This window comes from Petromyzon marinus, chromosome 44, assembly GCF_048934315.1.
Source record: "Petromyzon marinus isolate PM22_M1 ecotype Great Lakes invasive population chromosome 44, UKy_Petmar_22M1.pri1.0, whole genome shotgun sequence".
Classification (NCBI taxonomy): domain Eukaryota; kingdom Metazoa; phylum Chordata; class Hyperoartia; order Petromyzontiformes; family Petromyzontidae; genus Petromyzon; species Petromyzon marinus.
In genome coordinates this window covers 5,172,466-5,186,997 of record NC_133710.1, presented here as the reverse complement: position 1 = coordinate 5,186,997, position 14,532 = coordinate 5,172,466, and the positions used below count along the sequence as shown (strand labels likewise).

The following is a 14,532-nucleotide window of genomic DNA, read 5'->3' as shown; positions in this document are numbered from 1 at the left end:
AGACGATCAAAAAATGGCGGGCGGTGGCGGCTACACGTGGCTGCCTGGTGAAGGCGGCAGCAAGGGCTGGTGGATCACCACACAAATATTATTGCGAAACTCCCTTCACCAAGAGAAGGCAGTACAGCAAATGGACTTATCGCCCTATGTTTATTCCATCTATACGGGGATAGAGCGTTGCCCCCCTTCCCCCTCCTCGCGCAAGGTGCGGGGGTTTTCTCCGGGTGCTCTGGTTTCGTCCCCACATGAATAACAAACACAGCTCGCCATTAATTGGTCGAAAACATCAACAAAAAATAAAACCCAATGAAGCAGCAGCAGGACCCTGCTGAAAAAGAGTCTTACGACTCCAGCGTGGCTTTCCTGGATAAATAAATCATATTTTTTTTTAACAAGAATGACGCTGGGCTATATGCAGTAGGTACTGGGCTGGACCTCGAAGCTGACGCGTGCTGTATATTGAGAGCTTGCATGTCGCGTGGATTTTTCTCCGGGTCCTCCGGTTTTTCCCTCCACATTTAGAATCGACGTGCGTTCAGAGTATTTGGCTGCTAGAAAAATGTCCACTTCGTTGAGCTATCATTAGTGGCCAGGTCACTTTTGAAAAATAAGCTAAGAGCTTAGTGGGCCTTACCTAGTAACATTTTTTTTTAATTGTTCAGTTTTCGTTAAGTCTGGGTGCCGGCACTCACCGGGCATGGCAGGGGCACCTCGATTTTTACGAATGCGTGCAGTCCATGCTTCGCCACACCTGATTGCACACGTGGCATGGGGGGGGAGAGACACGAAGTGACAATGAACGCACGCACGCACACACACACAGTGCACACACGCAATACGCGTGGCATGGCAACAAGCATCGACAAAGACGCAGCGACACGAGTGATGACACGACACGCACTACGACGCGTGACAATCAGTACAGAGTGTTCGACACACGCAACAATACGAAGCCGGGTCGCCACGGTGAGAACACTCACCTGTCTACACGCAATCTTAACGACGCACAATCGGTAAAGAGTTAGAGGAGGATTCAACGTGCATTACAACACAGGGGAAAGTACAGCGAGACACAACACGCAGCACACGGTGACACAATACTCATCGGGAAAAAAAAACATAATAATAGTTTACATTTTATAAGGCGCCATTCATCCAGGGATTCATAATAAAGGTTTTTGGGTTAGATCCAGGGGGATCTCAGTGGACCACGCACGAAGTTAAGAAATATAATAAATACAAAGTCCAGGGACCACTGGGTCGTACGTTTTTAGAGAAGACCTAAACATAGCAAGTGACCTCGCCTAAATTAAGAGTTACATGTCATGACAAAACGTCAGTAAAATACGCGTTTATAATCGACAGTTTATCATCACCATCATCATTCGGGGCATGAAAAAAACACTGCCCGATTGATGGCTTTGCCACCAAGCAGTCATCTCTCATAACCTCGCGAAGTAATAATCCGCCTAGCACCCGCAACGAGCCAATTTGATTGCTCCACCTCCACGGTAGACGTCCTCTCTCTCTCTCTCTCTGGGCGTGTTCTGGCACTATGGTTGCAACTCATTCTTCAATCCCCGGCAAACGCGCCCCGTTCTGGCGGCGGCGGTGTGTCCCATCTCGAACTTTGCTCACGTTCTCAGTTCCACGTGTTCCGTCTTCCTGTCTCTCAGCGCAATTCCAAGCATGTGTAGTGACATAGAATTGGTCACTAAGTACAATAGCGCTGGCTGCTGGCAGGGAAGGGGATCTGCAGCTTGCAGCAGCCCTGACTGACAGCAGGCCACGTGATAGACCAGAGAGGGATTTAGGGGAAAGGTTACGGAAGGGGCACATTGAGAACCCGCTGGTAGGTTCCAGAAGGGGGGCGTGCCCAGGGCGGAGCCATGCCACGCTGGCAGTATAAGAGGGGCCCCGGGAGGGGACCTCGGGGCTGTCGTTTGGAGAGGGATTCCCATTGTCGTTGCTGCTGAAGATCGTCACCATCGCCGCTGTCGGCTCGTGCCTTCGTCGCTGTCGTCTCCACGTGATATTGCGCCGCTATACATTGTTGGCTTAGTTCAGCGCCATCAGTCTCAGACGACTAGCGTTGTGTGTAGGCTGGCAACCAGTGTAGAGTTGCGTTTCCGCGAGAGACAGAGAGTGTGTAACAGTGTAGGGTGTGTATAAAGTGTACAAAGTGTGCTCGGTGTTTAAATCAAGAGTTGCCTCCGAGAAGTTACGTCTCCAAGTCAGTCACCACACATGCATCCCAGCCGTTCCTTTTTTGTGTGGGTCGTGGGTCACCAGGTGTACGGTGGGAGCGCTGCGCTATGAACCCGGCGACCCGAGTTACATTCCCGCTCAAGGCAAACACCATCAGTGACGATTATATGAATCGGTCTTGGCTCTCTTCTAGGCCGACTCAGTCTCAATTGAGTACCTGGTACGGTGTGCAAAATCATCGCCGATAGGGAGACAAAGGCGGCCGGGGGTGGTGCTGGCCACCCACCACCTCGTGTACGCCGTGCCGACTTTCATGGGTGCTCGCAAACAGCACTTGCCCCAACAGTCTGTTAAGGTTATACGGGGTATCTTTGTCTTCGGTAGACAGACAAGCCCCTCACGCCCGCGTCATCACGTCCTCACCTGGAGTGGAGGGGGGGCAAAGGTCGTGACCCCGGAACACGGTCACCAGGAGGTCACCAGCAGCCAGGTCAGGGTTGACCCTACGCACGGGGGGGGGGGGGGGGGGGGGGTCACGTGTTATACCTTGTGGCACACACCAACATACGGATTCACACACGTGCATGCACACTTACGTGTACGAAGACAAAGAGGGCACGGGGTAACCTGCAACAGGCTGCTGGGGGCAAGTGCTGTTGACGACCACGAGGGAGAGTGGTGTGGCAAGGAACAAGCACGACCACCTTTGTTCTCCCCCCACTGCCAATATTTACACACACCACAGTAGATACTCATTTAAGGTTGAGTTAGGCAACGTTGCCCTTGCCAATCCTAGCTGGAGAAATATTTGAATAAAAAATTTGAGGGACATCCGAGGAACTTTAATTTGTTCGCTCCAAAGAGCTTTTATCAGTTGGTAAGCTGCCACATTGAAAAGCTCACATTTGCATTTTTTGGGACACATATAGAATTTTAAAGCATACATAGTTAGGTTTTTTTCACGTTGATAACTCGCTTAAAAGTTGTAACATTTCAAGTCTAGCCAATCTCAAACCCGTCACATGACAGTCTATTTTGATTCGGTGACCATCTTCAACTCAGGCCAAAAAATCAGACTTCAGGCCAAAAATCTGTGCTTGGCAACAGAAATTTTCATAATCGTCAAAAGAGCACCTAAAACATCTGTTGCCAGCGTGTTACACGATCTGCCCCTTGCATCAATTTCTAGGCCTTTAATAGAAAATGACTGCCGAGACTTCACAGGCCTCTGTACGAGTCTACGTGCATCCAATAATGACCGCGGTCAAGTGCGAACGCCATCGCTCCCATCATCACCAACAAAGATCCCCCGTGTAGCCTGCAACTGTCTATTGGGGCAAGTGCTGTTAGCAAGCACCTATGAAGGCTGGCACAACGCACGAGAAGGTGGGTGGCCACCACCACGCCAGGCCGCCTTTTTGTCTGTCCAGTGGCGATGTGTAACCACCGCACAAAATACTCGTTCAAGGCTGAGTCGACCGCCCAGGAAATGTTTAGATAATCGTCACTAGTGTTGGTGGCCATGAGCGGGAATCGAACTCAGGGCTCCGGGTTCCTAGCGCAGCGCACGTGCTAACCACTGTGCTAACGTTCCCCATACACACATACACACATACTTTTGCGGGAGGTACAAACGCAATCCATCTGGCTGACCCAGACACCGTTAAATGGCTTTCCAAACTCAAAAGGCAGTAAACAGCTCGGTCCGCTGCCTTTCAAATGCCGTACAAAGGAAGGAAATAATGTAAAAGGTTCAATGTTGCTGTGGGCGCCATTTGCTGCGTGGAGCTTGCACCAGCCTCAAACGCTACAGCTGCACGGAGCGCCAAACCACAGCTGGGTTTGCCGGTAAATGATAGCCAAACAGTAATTTTGTGTGTGCGGCGCAGTAACCACATCTGTGAGCTCACGCCAGCCGCCTTTTCTTTCTTGCCGTCCGTCTGTCCTGGCCGTTAACATGCCACTGCTGGGCAAATTCCTTGCCTCAATTTCTTCTACTCTTAAACATTTCTCGACATCTCCATTGAAATCTTCTCATCTCGTGCCACTATTTCAGTTTTTGTTGTCTACCTCCCTTCATCCATGCCTCCCTCCGTGGGCCTCCGTTCCGTCGTTAACTATAGCCCCGTCTGCCATCCGATCTCCGAAACTAGGGCGTGCTGCACGACTCAATTTTGGTATTTACATTATGTAAATTGAATCAGTGAAAACGTGCTTTTTAACTCTCAAATATTTGGTTGTAATTTTGTACCGCCCAGCTACTTAAAAAATCCTCAATATCGTGTTGCAGAAGCTAGACAACATGCCGCCAACCAGTCGGCGGGTCAATCACGCAGAACACGTGCATTGGTGGGTGGCTGAGCATTGTGTAGTATTATTAGCGGGTGGCTGAGCGTTGTGTGTGGTGTGTATTAGTGGGTGACTGATCGTTGCGTGGTGTGTATTAGTGGGTGGCTGAGCGTTGTGCGGTGTGTATTAGTAGGTGGCTGAGCGCTGAGTGGTGTGTAGAAGTGGGTGGCTGAGCGTTGTGTGTGTGGTGTGTATTGGTGGGTGGTCGAGCGTTGTGTGTTGGGTGGGTGGCTGAGCCTTGAGTGGTGTGTATTAGTGGGTGACTGATCGTTGTGTGGGGTGTATTAGTGGGTGACTGATCGTTGTGTGGTGTGCATTAGTGGGTGGCTGAGCATTGTGTGTGTGGTGTGTATTAGTGGGTAGCCGAGTGTTGTGTGGTGTGTATTAGTGGGTGGCTGAGTGTTGTGTGGTGTGTATTAGTGGGTGGCTGAGCGTTGTGTATGTTGTGTATTAGTGGGTGGCTGAGCGTTGTGTGTGGTGTGTATTAGTGGGTGGCTGAGTGGCGTGTGGTGTGTATTAGTGGGTGGCTGAGCGTTGTAGTATGTGGCTGGTTCATTACCCAGGTGTGTGATGTGTTAGTGAGTGGCTGGGTGTTGTGGGGTGTGGTGGTGCGTGTTAGTGAGGGGCTGGGTGTTGTGGAGTGTGGTGGTGCGTGTTGGCGGGTGGCTGGGAGTTGTGGGGTGTGGTGGTGCACATTGGTGGGTAGCTGGGTGTTGTGGCGTGTGTTGGTGAGGAGGCTGGATGTTGTGGGTGTTTCTTGGGGTGTGTGCGGAACCTGGGCACGTGCAGAGTCTCGCGCGTGAAGGTGTGTGTGGGGGCCGGTGCCCCCTGCCTCTGCGCCATCTCCAGGAGCACCTGCAGCCGCGTTGCTTGTTCAGCCATCTCCTCAAACCTACGATAAAACAAAGACAACAAAGATCGCCCCGGGCAGACTTTACAGGCTGTTAAGGCCAGCACGGTGCACGAGGGGGTGGCGTGTCCAAAACCTCTCTCCGCTACATTCGTTTCCACCAATGCTTATGTTTACCCATCGCACAAGGTACTCATTTAAGGCGGAGTCGACCTGGGAGAGGCTCAGGACCGGTTCAGATATTCGTCACCGATTATTGGCAGTGAGTATCGAACATGGGTCGCGGGGTTGTAGCACAGCACGTGCTAAGCATGCGCCACCGCTCCCCACGTATATTCACACACAGTCACAACAACAAAGTCACAACAAGAACCACCACCGCTGCCACTAAGTGGCGCTAGTGCCAGACTAGGTACACCTTGAGGCGCGCACACAAAGATCCCCCTTAATAGCCTTAACAGACTGTTGTTGGGTCACCAATGAAGGTTGTGGCATGGCACACGAGGGGGTGGGTGGCCGGCACCGAGTCCGACCGCCTTTGTCTCTCCAGCGGCGATGCGTACACACCATACCAGGTACTCATTTGAGGCTGAGTCGACCTAGGGGAGGCCCATGAGCGGTTCAGATAATCGTCACCGGTGTTGGCCGTGAGCGAGAATCGAACTCCGGTCGCCAGGTTTGTACCGCAGCATTGAAACCACTGCCCGGCAGCGAGCACACGCAGAGTCACACACACGTACTCACCTGGCGGCCTCAGTGCTGTGCTTAACCTGCGAGCAACGCTCCGAGTATGCCCGGCATTTCTGTGGAACCAGAGGCATAAATTTAGTAACTCCTACTGCAATGAAACCCACGTGGTGGGGGGGGGGGGGAAATGCAAGTTTGAGTGGGTAGTGGTACAGGTCACAGTGTAGCTGTGCAGAGGTGGTGCAGGTGTGAGTAGATGGTGGTACAGATGGTGATACAGGTGGTGGCACAGGTGGTGGCACAGGTGGTGGTCCAGGTGTGAGTGGGTGGTGGTGGTGGTACAGGTGTGTGGTGGTGGTACAGGTGGTAGTGCATCAGCAGGCCATCTCAGTGAGTTGACCCGTGGCACCTGGGTCTGCCCCGTGACCTCCTGCCAGCGGGTGTTCGACACTTCACGTGGCATCAAATGCACATAGCCTGGCACAAGCGTCGTGGTGACGTCACCGCCACTTAGTGGTGAATGGCGGTTGTTGTTGTTGTTGGTGGTAGTGCAGGTGGGTGTGGGTGGTGGTAGTGGTTCAAATGTGAGTGGGTGGTGGTGATGCAGATAGCTGCGGTCCAGGTGTGAGTGGGCAATGGTGCAAGTGGTGGGCCACAGTGTCAGTGCAGGTAGTCCTGGTACAGGAATTTGTTTTTCAGTTTTCTTTCACAAATCGGGGAGCAGTGATGGGAGCGGGAGCCCTCACCTTTCCCTGCTCGCCCAGTCGCTCCGCGAGCCACGCGTACTCCTCCTGCGACCGTTTCGACAGGGCGCACCCCGCCAGCTCCTTTGCCCCGCGGACCCCCTCCGTCCCTCGGGTCCCCTTGACCCCTCGATGAGGCCCATTCGCTCCAGACCCCGGTGTGACCACACTCCAGGTGTGGCTGTGGCTGCCGTCGGGATGCACCTGCCTCGTCCGTCTCGGTCGGAACGGGTCCCACTTCTCCAAACTCGGTTTTTGCCAACTCGGCCTTTCTTGCCTCTGCACGGTCGTGTGACTCGGGCTGTCACCCCTTTCCTTGGCTGCCCTCTGAGTTTTATCAACCGGACTGTCTGTAGACCGGTCCCTGTTATGCACTCGCTGAGGGGCTCTCTCCTTGTACTGGTTCTGATGGTGTACTGGCTTGCACAGACTTTCTTTATTCAGGTCTTTATGATGTACCGGCTTATCCAGAATTTCCTTATACTGGTCTTTATGATGTACTGGCTTGTCTACACATTCCTTATAACGGTCCTTATGATATACCGATCTGTCCAAATTCTTCTTGTACCGCTCCTTATGATATACTGGCTTGTACAGCATTTCCTTATTCTGGTTCTTATCGTACACTGGTTTCGGGATACTCTCCTTCTTTTGTATTGCCATGTACACACTCTCCTTATGCCTGTCCTTGCTATACGCTGGCTTATACACACTTTCCTTGTGTCGGTCCTTGTCATCCGCTAGCCTGTAAGCACTTTCTTTATGCCCGTCCTTGATGTATTCTGGTTTCTGTAGACTCTCCTTATGCCCGTCCTTGTAATGCACTAGCTCACGCAGACCTTCCTTGTACCGGTCACTGTTCTCCACTAGTTTCTGCAGGCTGTCCCCGTGTTGGTGCTTGTGCTGCGCTGGCGGGACAAGGCGATGAGCGTCAGGGTCTTGCCTCGCTCGCTCGCCACTGGGAAGATGTCGCTGCACGCCACACCCAATGCCACATCACACACCCTGACGCAACTCAACGCAACACTTTTTAACACACGAATCATTTGGCGGGACCCCGGGGTCCCGCAAAAATTAGGTCAATAATGATTATTTTTCAGTCCGCCCACTCGTGATCCCGACAGCAACGTGCCGCCCGCCCAGACTCGCGCCAGCAGCAGCAGCAGCAGCAGGTGGCGATCAAAACGATGGGTGCCACCCCACCGGCCAAACGCAAGCCCCGGGGGGGCGTCCGCCGCAGTCGCGCGCGGTGACAACGCCCTCCGGTCAGCCGTCGATCCTCAGCTTCTTTGCCAAGGCGAGCCCGCCCCCAGGCAGTGAATTTAACGTGTTTATGTAATTTTTCAACTTTTTACGAAACTTAGTGCCCTGAGTAGCTCTCGACGAGGCCAATCGATTGACCACTAGTTTTGTTGTCGGTAAGGCAGCAAGACTCGTGTCGCTACGCGGTTTTTCCCACCCCGGAGCAGCGATGGGACCCCGGGGTCCCGCCAATTGCTTCACATGCCGAACGTACTCTCTCCAGTGCACATGTCAGCGCACGTCTACTGCACACCCCAACACACACGGCCTAGCGGCAGCGCGTTCAACGCTCATTGCAGACGTTGACAGTTCGAATCCAGCGGCCACCATGATTAATACTACAGTGTGTAATAGCCGCAGTAATAACAATAATAAAACTACACGGCGTCTGCTTCACTCAGAATGGACGTTAAAGATCCCCTGAAGTCACTCGCAAGAGCAGGCCAAGTTTAAGTGTGAATGTAATTGTGCGATATAATTTGTATTATTTTTTTACCTGTAATTGTGGAATGCTGTGATGTTGGCTGCCAGCCAAGGTCACCCCTTTAAAATGTATCTTTTAGCTTAATGGGCTTTACTCGAGAAACGGCTAGAGAAATACACTTCTGATTCTGTGTAATGGCGTCAGGGTCCACATTTTCAAAATTCAAAAATTACACGACAAATTACTCAATTGGAATCACACACAGCAGCAATCATCCATGCCTGTCGGCAAGCTAATGACAAATGAGACTATCCAGAAGCCTTCAGTTCTCACCCGGTTAAACAAAATAAACTTACAATTTGAACTGGAAAGGTGTCGAAATGCGCACCGCAGGCGTGACGTGAAGCCATTGCAACACAACATGTACAAAGAGAAAAACGTTGCCCCTTACGCGCACGTTTCTACGCATGTTGTTGTGAGCTTAAAGAATACAACATTAATCTACGCATTTGTTATTAACAGGATAACTTCAGCCAAGAATGTCCGGGTCGGCAAGCCAGAACATATTTCTGCACCTGGCACGCAAAATGTATCGTGCCAGAGATGCTTCAATCATCATTTTGCATTTCTTAAATTATGACATTATATCATAACTCTCGTTATGCCTGTTGTTACTGATCAAATGCCTCCAGCCTACCAGCGATCCCAAAAAAACATGTCGCAATCGGCACACCACATCCATTATACCTCTCACTACGGTTGTGGCTGCTAGTCACGTGCCTGCTCGAAGTCCACCAGCGACCGAGAAAACATTCAGGGAGAAACTGAGCGCCGGCTACGTCCCTGACCTGCATGTGAATGTGTCATTTACAAAAGCCTCCGCACATCTTTGTGTGACATTCCCTGAAAAAATCTCACCGAATTACTCATTCGCACCGCATTTCTTTTAAACGCGAAAATAAAAGGCTGACATTCCGGGTAACGTCAATACTTCGGAGGAAGGAGTGGGGACAGAAAGGAGCTTTTTGTGATTTATTTTATTTATATGTTCTTGTGCATCACTGCCAAAGCAGTCCCGTAAACTTCACTTGTCCATGAGTCAATTTACCGCACTTGGGCGACGTCATTCTTGTGTAGGTCGCGCGCGGTCTGACCGGAAGGAAACACCAAAGACGAGCTATGTATGACCCATTGGCCCCAGCTGGCTGGATTGTCTTGGGTCTGGCTTAATAAGACTAGTGTGTGGCTACTGTCGAAATTGGCACGCTGGCTTGGCACACCGATTTGGCAGGCATGCTAGTGGGCACGTCACCCCTACTCGCACACGACTTTGGTGGTGTCCACCAAACAGACGTCCACATTGTGGAGGACGGCCTCTTCTGGTGCTGGCTAGAAAGTGGAATACCAAGGTTAACTGAACTCGGTCGAATGGTCGGATGATTTCGACATCGACCCGGGACGATAAACGCTATAAAGACCTACGGCGGAAAAAAATTAGGCAACCTCACAGCTAAATGTAGCGATCACCTTAATAACACAGTGGTGCAATGGTTCTCACACTGCACTATGGACCCAGTAACCTCAATTCAATCCCAGGCCATAGCTGACATTAGAGACGTTTGATATCAAACTTGTCCTGGTAACCCCACCTCCCACCCACCCCCCCCCCCCAAAATCCTTTAATCAACTGGCTCTGGCCAGCATGGTGAAGCATGGTCAACCAACCCCCATGACTTGACAGGACTGAGAAAGAATGGTAAATCACTATTATAAAATCTGGTGGTTGTCCTGCATAATTTTGTATTTTGTCTGCATCAGTTTCTTTTTGCACTGCGTTGTTGTTACTGGAATACCCTTAAATAAATAACGTTCGTCTCCTTCAAAGTTACTGAGCGATGGAATACAAAGCCTAACGAGGCTACAGGTCATTCATGCAATGCAGTTTAAGATTGTAGTCTCGAAATAATTTCACCCCATCCACAGTCTGGACTTCAACCCGGCCAGCAAAATATATTTTTTTGCCCAAAAAAAAATCTGACCTCGGTTCGTCTCACTGAGGTATGTCCCCACCCCCCAAACCTCCTAAAGCGATACATGCCAGCCAAGGTACGCGTGGAGTGTAAACAAAGTGTGGGCTATGTTGTCCTTCCGCCGCACCTCCGATGAGCACGGCTGGCAACGTACGCCGGCGAAAGGAGTTCAACATACACATACGTACGTTACTGGAGGTTCCCCTGGCAGATGGGATGCGGTATGTCTTGTGGTCCTTGTGGTCCTGGTGAAACTGGTGAAACTGGTTGGGATTTTGGACACCGTGGTGTGACGACGGCCCTGGTTGTCGCCGAACTGCCCCCTCGGTCCCCGTCAGCGCCCCACTCTGCCCTGCCCAAACACATGCAGTGGCGACATTCGTTAACGGGAGGCGGCAAAGCAGGTCTTGGTTCGAGTAAAACTACGAATATTGAAAACTAGCTTTTTTTATTTTACCAGGTAAGGCCCACCGAGCTATAGAGGTCTTTTTCAGAAGCGACTTGGCCACAACTTATAAGTGCAACGCAGTGGCTTATCGCGTGGAATTAATAGCAGCAGTCAAATACCCTAAACGCATGTTGATTTTAAACGTGGAGGGAAAAACCGGGGGACCCGGAGAAAAATTCATACAACCACGGGGGGGAGACACAAACTCCAAATATACAGGCGTCAGGGTCTGGATCGAACCCACCACTTTCTGTATACCAGATGCTGTAGTTAACATCTCGCCACAGTGGCGCCCATAAACATCTGACAAGAGCCTATACATTTCCAGATAAGCCACTTCGTTGAGCTGTCATTTGTAGCAAAGTTTGCTTCTGTAAAGAACCGAAAAGATCAAGTGGGCTTTACCTGGTAAGACAACAAAATATTAAATTTTATCATGGGACCTTTTGTGAGTATCACAGTATGAAAAATAAGAATAGCTTGTAGCCTTTCTGGTAATAAAACAGGTGTTAAGATGTTCAAACAAATATATACCTTGTGCAAGGAATCAAGTCTGCATTAACCACACGTACTTGTAATTAACATGCAAACAAACATGCTCTGATAATATATGCATTGTCTTTGAAACTGATTGGCCTACACGAGACATTGCAGATGTAGTGACTTAACTCGGAGACGATAAGACTTGGAGGCATTTCTTTAATTTAACGAGCACCATCGGGAAAATACACACCCCACGTAGGTAGACACTCTGCAGTCACTAGCCTATACACAACTCTACATAGGTTGCTAACCTATACACAACTTTACGTGGGTTGCTAACCTATACACAACTCTACGTGGGTTGCTAACCTATACACAACTCTACGTGGCTTGCTAACCTATACACAACTCTACGTGGGTTGCTAACCTATACACAACTCTACGTGGGTTGCTAACCTATACACAACTCTACGTGGCTTCCTAACCTATACACAACTCTACGTGGGTTGCTAACCTATACACAACTCTACGTGGGTTGCTAACCTATACACAACTCTACGTAGGTTGCTAACCTATACACAACTCTACGTGGGTTGCTAACCTATACACAACTCTACGTGGGTTGCTAACCTATACACAACTCTACATGGGTTGCTAACCTATACACAACTCTACGTGGCTTGCTAACCTATACACAACTCTACGTGGCTTGCTAACCTATACACAACTCTCCGTGGGTTGCTAACCTATACACAACTATACGTGGGTTGCTAATCTATACACAACTCTACGTGGCTTCGCAACCTATACACAACTCTACGTGGGTTGCTAACCTATACACCTATACACAACTCTACATGGCTTCCTAACCTATACACAACTCTACGTGGCTTGCTAACCTATACACAACTCTGCGTAGGTTGCTAACCTATACACAACTCTACGTGGGTTGCTAACCTATACACAACTCTACGTGGCTTGCTAACCTATACACAACTCTACGTGGCTTGCTAACCTATACACAACTCTAAGTGGCTTGCTAACCTATACACAACACTAACCGTCTAACGCTGACGGCGCTGAACCGAGACAGCCAACAACCATCTAGCAGCGCAATGTCGAGTGACGACGACAGCAACGACGATCTTGAACAGCACGACGTGGATCCCACTCCGGCACAAGCCACGAGGTCCCTCACAGGAGCCCCTCTTCCACTTTCAGAGTGGCCTCGCTCAGCCACCTCCCACGCCCCCTCTCTGGAACCTACTCGCGAGTTCCAGAGGTTTCCCCATGGGGAACCACCCCTACCCCCCCCTCTGTGACCTTTCCTATAGATGCCCCCCTCCCGTGTCTAACATGGCCTGCTGACTTCAATACTGCCGTACACCGCAGTTCCCCTTTTTCACCAGCAGCCAGCACTATGCCGCTACACATTAATTATACTGGTAGGAACGAAGTTGTAAACTGAGTGTACCAGCCTGCAATAGATTAATGTGTCCGTCCGTCCGTCCCCTTTCAATACTTTAACGAAGTGAAATCTCGTACTGTTGGGTGTAAAATCAGCAATAGACAGCGCAGAGACTTGATATGTCTTATTGCACCCAACATTTGGAAGTCACGTAAGAGGAATGCGTAACAATGTCATAAAATTGCGCAAAATTCCAATGTTCCTACCAGCCCACCCTGCAGGGACCTGTTCAGAGCATGTTTGTTTGCATGTTCTACACAAATACTTGTGGTGAATGCAGACTTCATTCCTTGCAAAAGGCTCTTATTCAGTGTTTGAACATCTTAACGCCTCCGGTTTTATTTCCAGAAAGGGTAAAACCTATTCTCATTTTTCAATTTTTATTTTATTTGTATATTTTCCTTAAAGTTATTTGTTTACCTTTCCTGTACTTTGCAATCTTATCGTGTTATTTTTTTAATTGGACGTTGTTGTAACGTTGACCCACTCCTACTGGACATGTGAAAAAGAGCTTTACAGCTCATCGGATTCCACGAGGGAACACCGTCCGTACAACGCGGAACGCGCGCCGATATAATGCGGTTGATGAGCGGTCCGAAACGATCATCCAGCACATGCTGTTAGTTACACAATAAACAATTAAATCATGACAGGAACCGTGAAAATCATGCCGTTTCGTAATCAATTACAATTGCTCCCAAAAAAAACCTGTTGCAAAGTAATTATGTATTGGATAATAGCTATGTGTATACAATTCTAACCGCACATTCGTAATGGATTTTTTTTTTGCAGGGGGGATTTGGCCACGTTAATTATCTGTCAAATAGCGTGCCGTTAAGACCCTCCACCACCCGACACAGCTTGAACAAGTTCAAATGTCACGTGCTGTACGCGCGTTTAAAACGGAGCTACGCTGAACATTATATAATCTGCAATCAGTCCAGAGTTGGTTACATCGTAACATATTTAGTGTGGAAATGAAACATTTACGGGCAACGATGATCCCATCGCGACATATTTTTTGTTTGTTTGTGCCGAAGGGGACGACGTTACGGCGATCGCACCCCGGTCGACATCGCGAGCGGCGATAATCGCCGCGATGAAGCAAAACAAAAACACCACTGGTAACTGTTCGGCGACACGGCGGGCGCACAAAACCACTCGGCGACGTTTCGACCTACGGGTCCTTCATCAGGCGCGCGACGTCACCGCGCAATAACAAACAACAACAAACACCACCGCGGCCTCCCTCACCTGAGGGAAGGAAACGAACGCGGAGCCTGGTCCCCATAAACTCCTGGGCTTGGGCGCCCCCCCTCACTCCACCTCCTCCTCACCACGCGCGCGGGGGGGGGAGGGTCCCCTTCAATCCGGGGTCCCCGCCGCTGATCCCCCGTTGGGGACGAGCGGTGGCACGGGGGGGGGGGAGGAGGAGGAGGTTCGCGTAACCCCCGAAGAGCTGCGCGGGAGGCAGAGGCGGAGAGGCTAGGCCCAGTTTCTGGTCACGTGCACAAGGTTGTGGGGATGAGGGGAGGGGGAA

The 14,532-nt window shown here is 50.3% G+C and overlaps 1 protein-coding gene across 1 annotated transcript in view; it reads right to left on the bottom strand.

Annotated features, from left to right (window-relative positions):
* LOC116951910 (uncharacterized) overlaps positions 1–14,532 on the bottom strand; it is a 28,565-nt gene extending 14,033 nt beyond the window's left edge. Inside the window, exons 1-7 of the mRNA XM_076073962.1 lie at positions 14,247–14,532; positions 10,782–10,945; positions 6,841–7,809; positions 6,152–6,210; positions 5,333–5,449; positions 2,632–2,711; positions 693–751 (exon numbers count right to left, since the gene is read on the bottom strand). Of these exons, the coding sequence (XP_075930077.1) occupies positions 693–751; positions 2,632–2,711; positions 5,333–5,449; positions 6,152–6,210; positions 6,841–7,809; positions 10,782–10,945; positions 14,247–14,283 (1,485 nt within the window). The 5' untranslated portion in view covers positions 14,284–14,532. The remainder of the gene's footprint in view (positions 1–692; positions 752–2,631; positions 2,712–5,332; positions 5,450–6,151; positions 6,211–6,840; positions 7,810–10,781; positions 10,946–14,246) is intronic.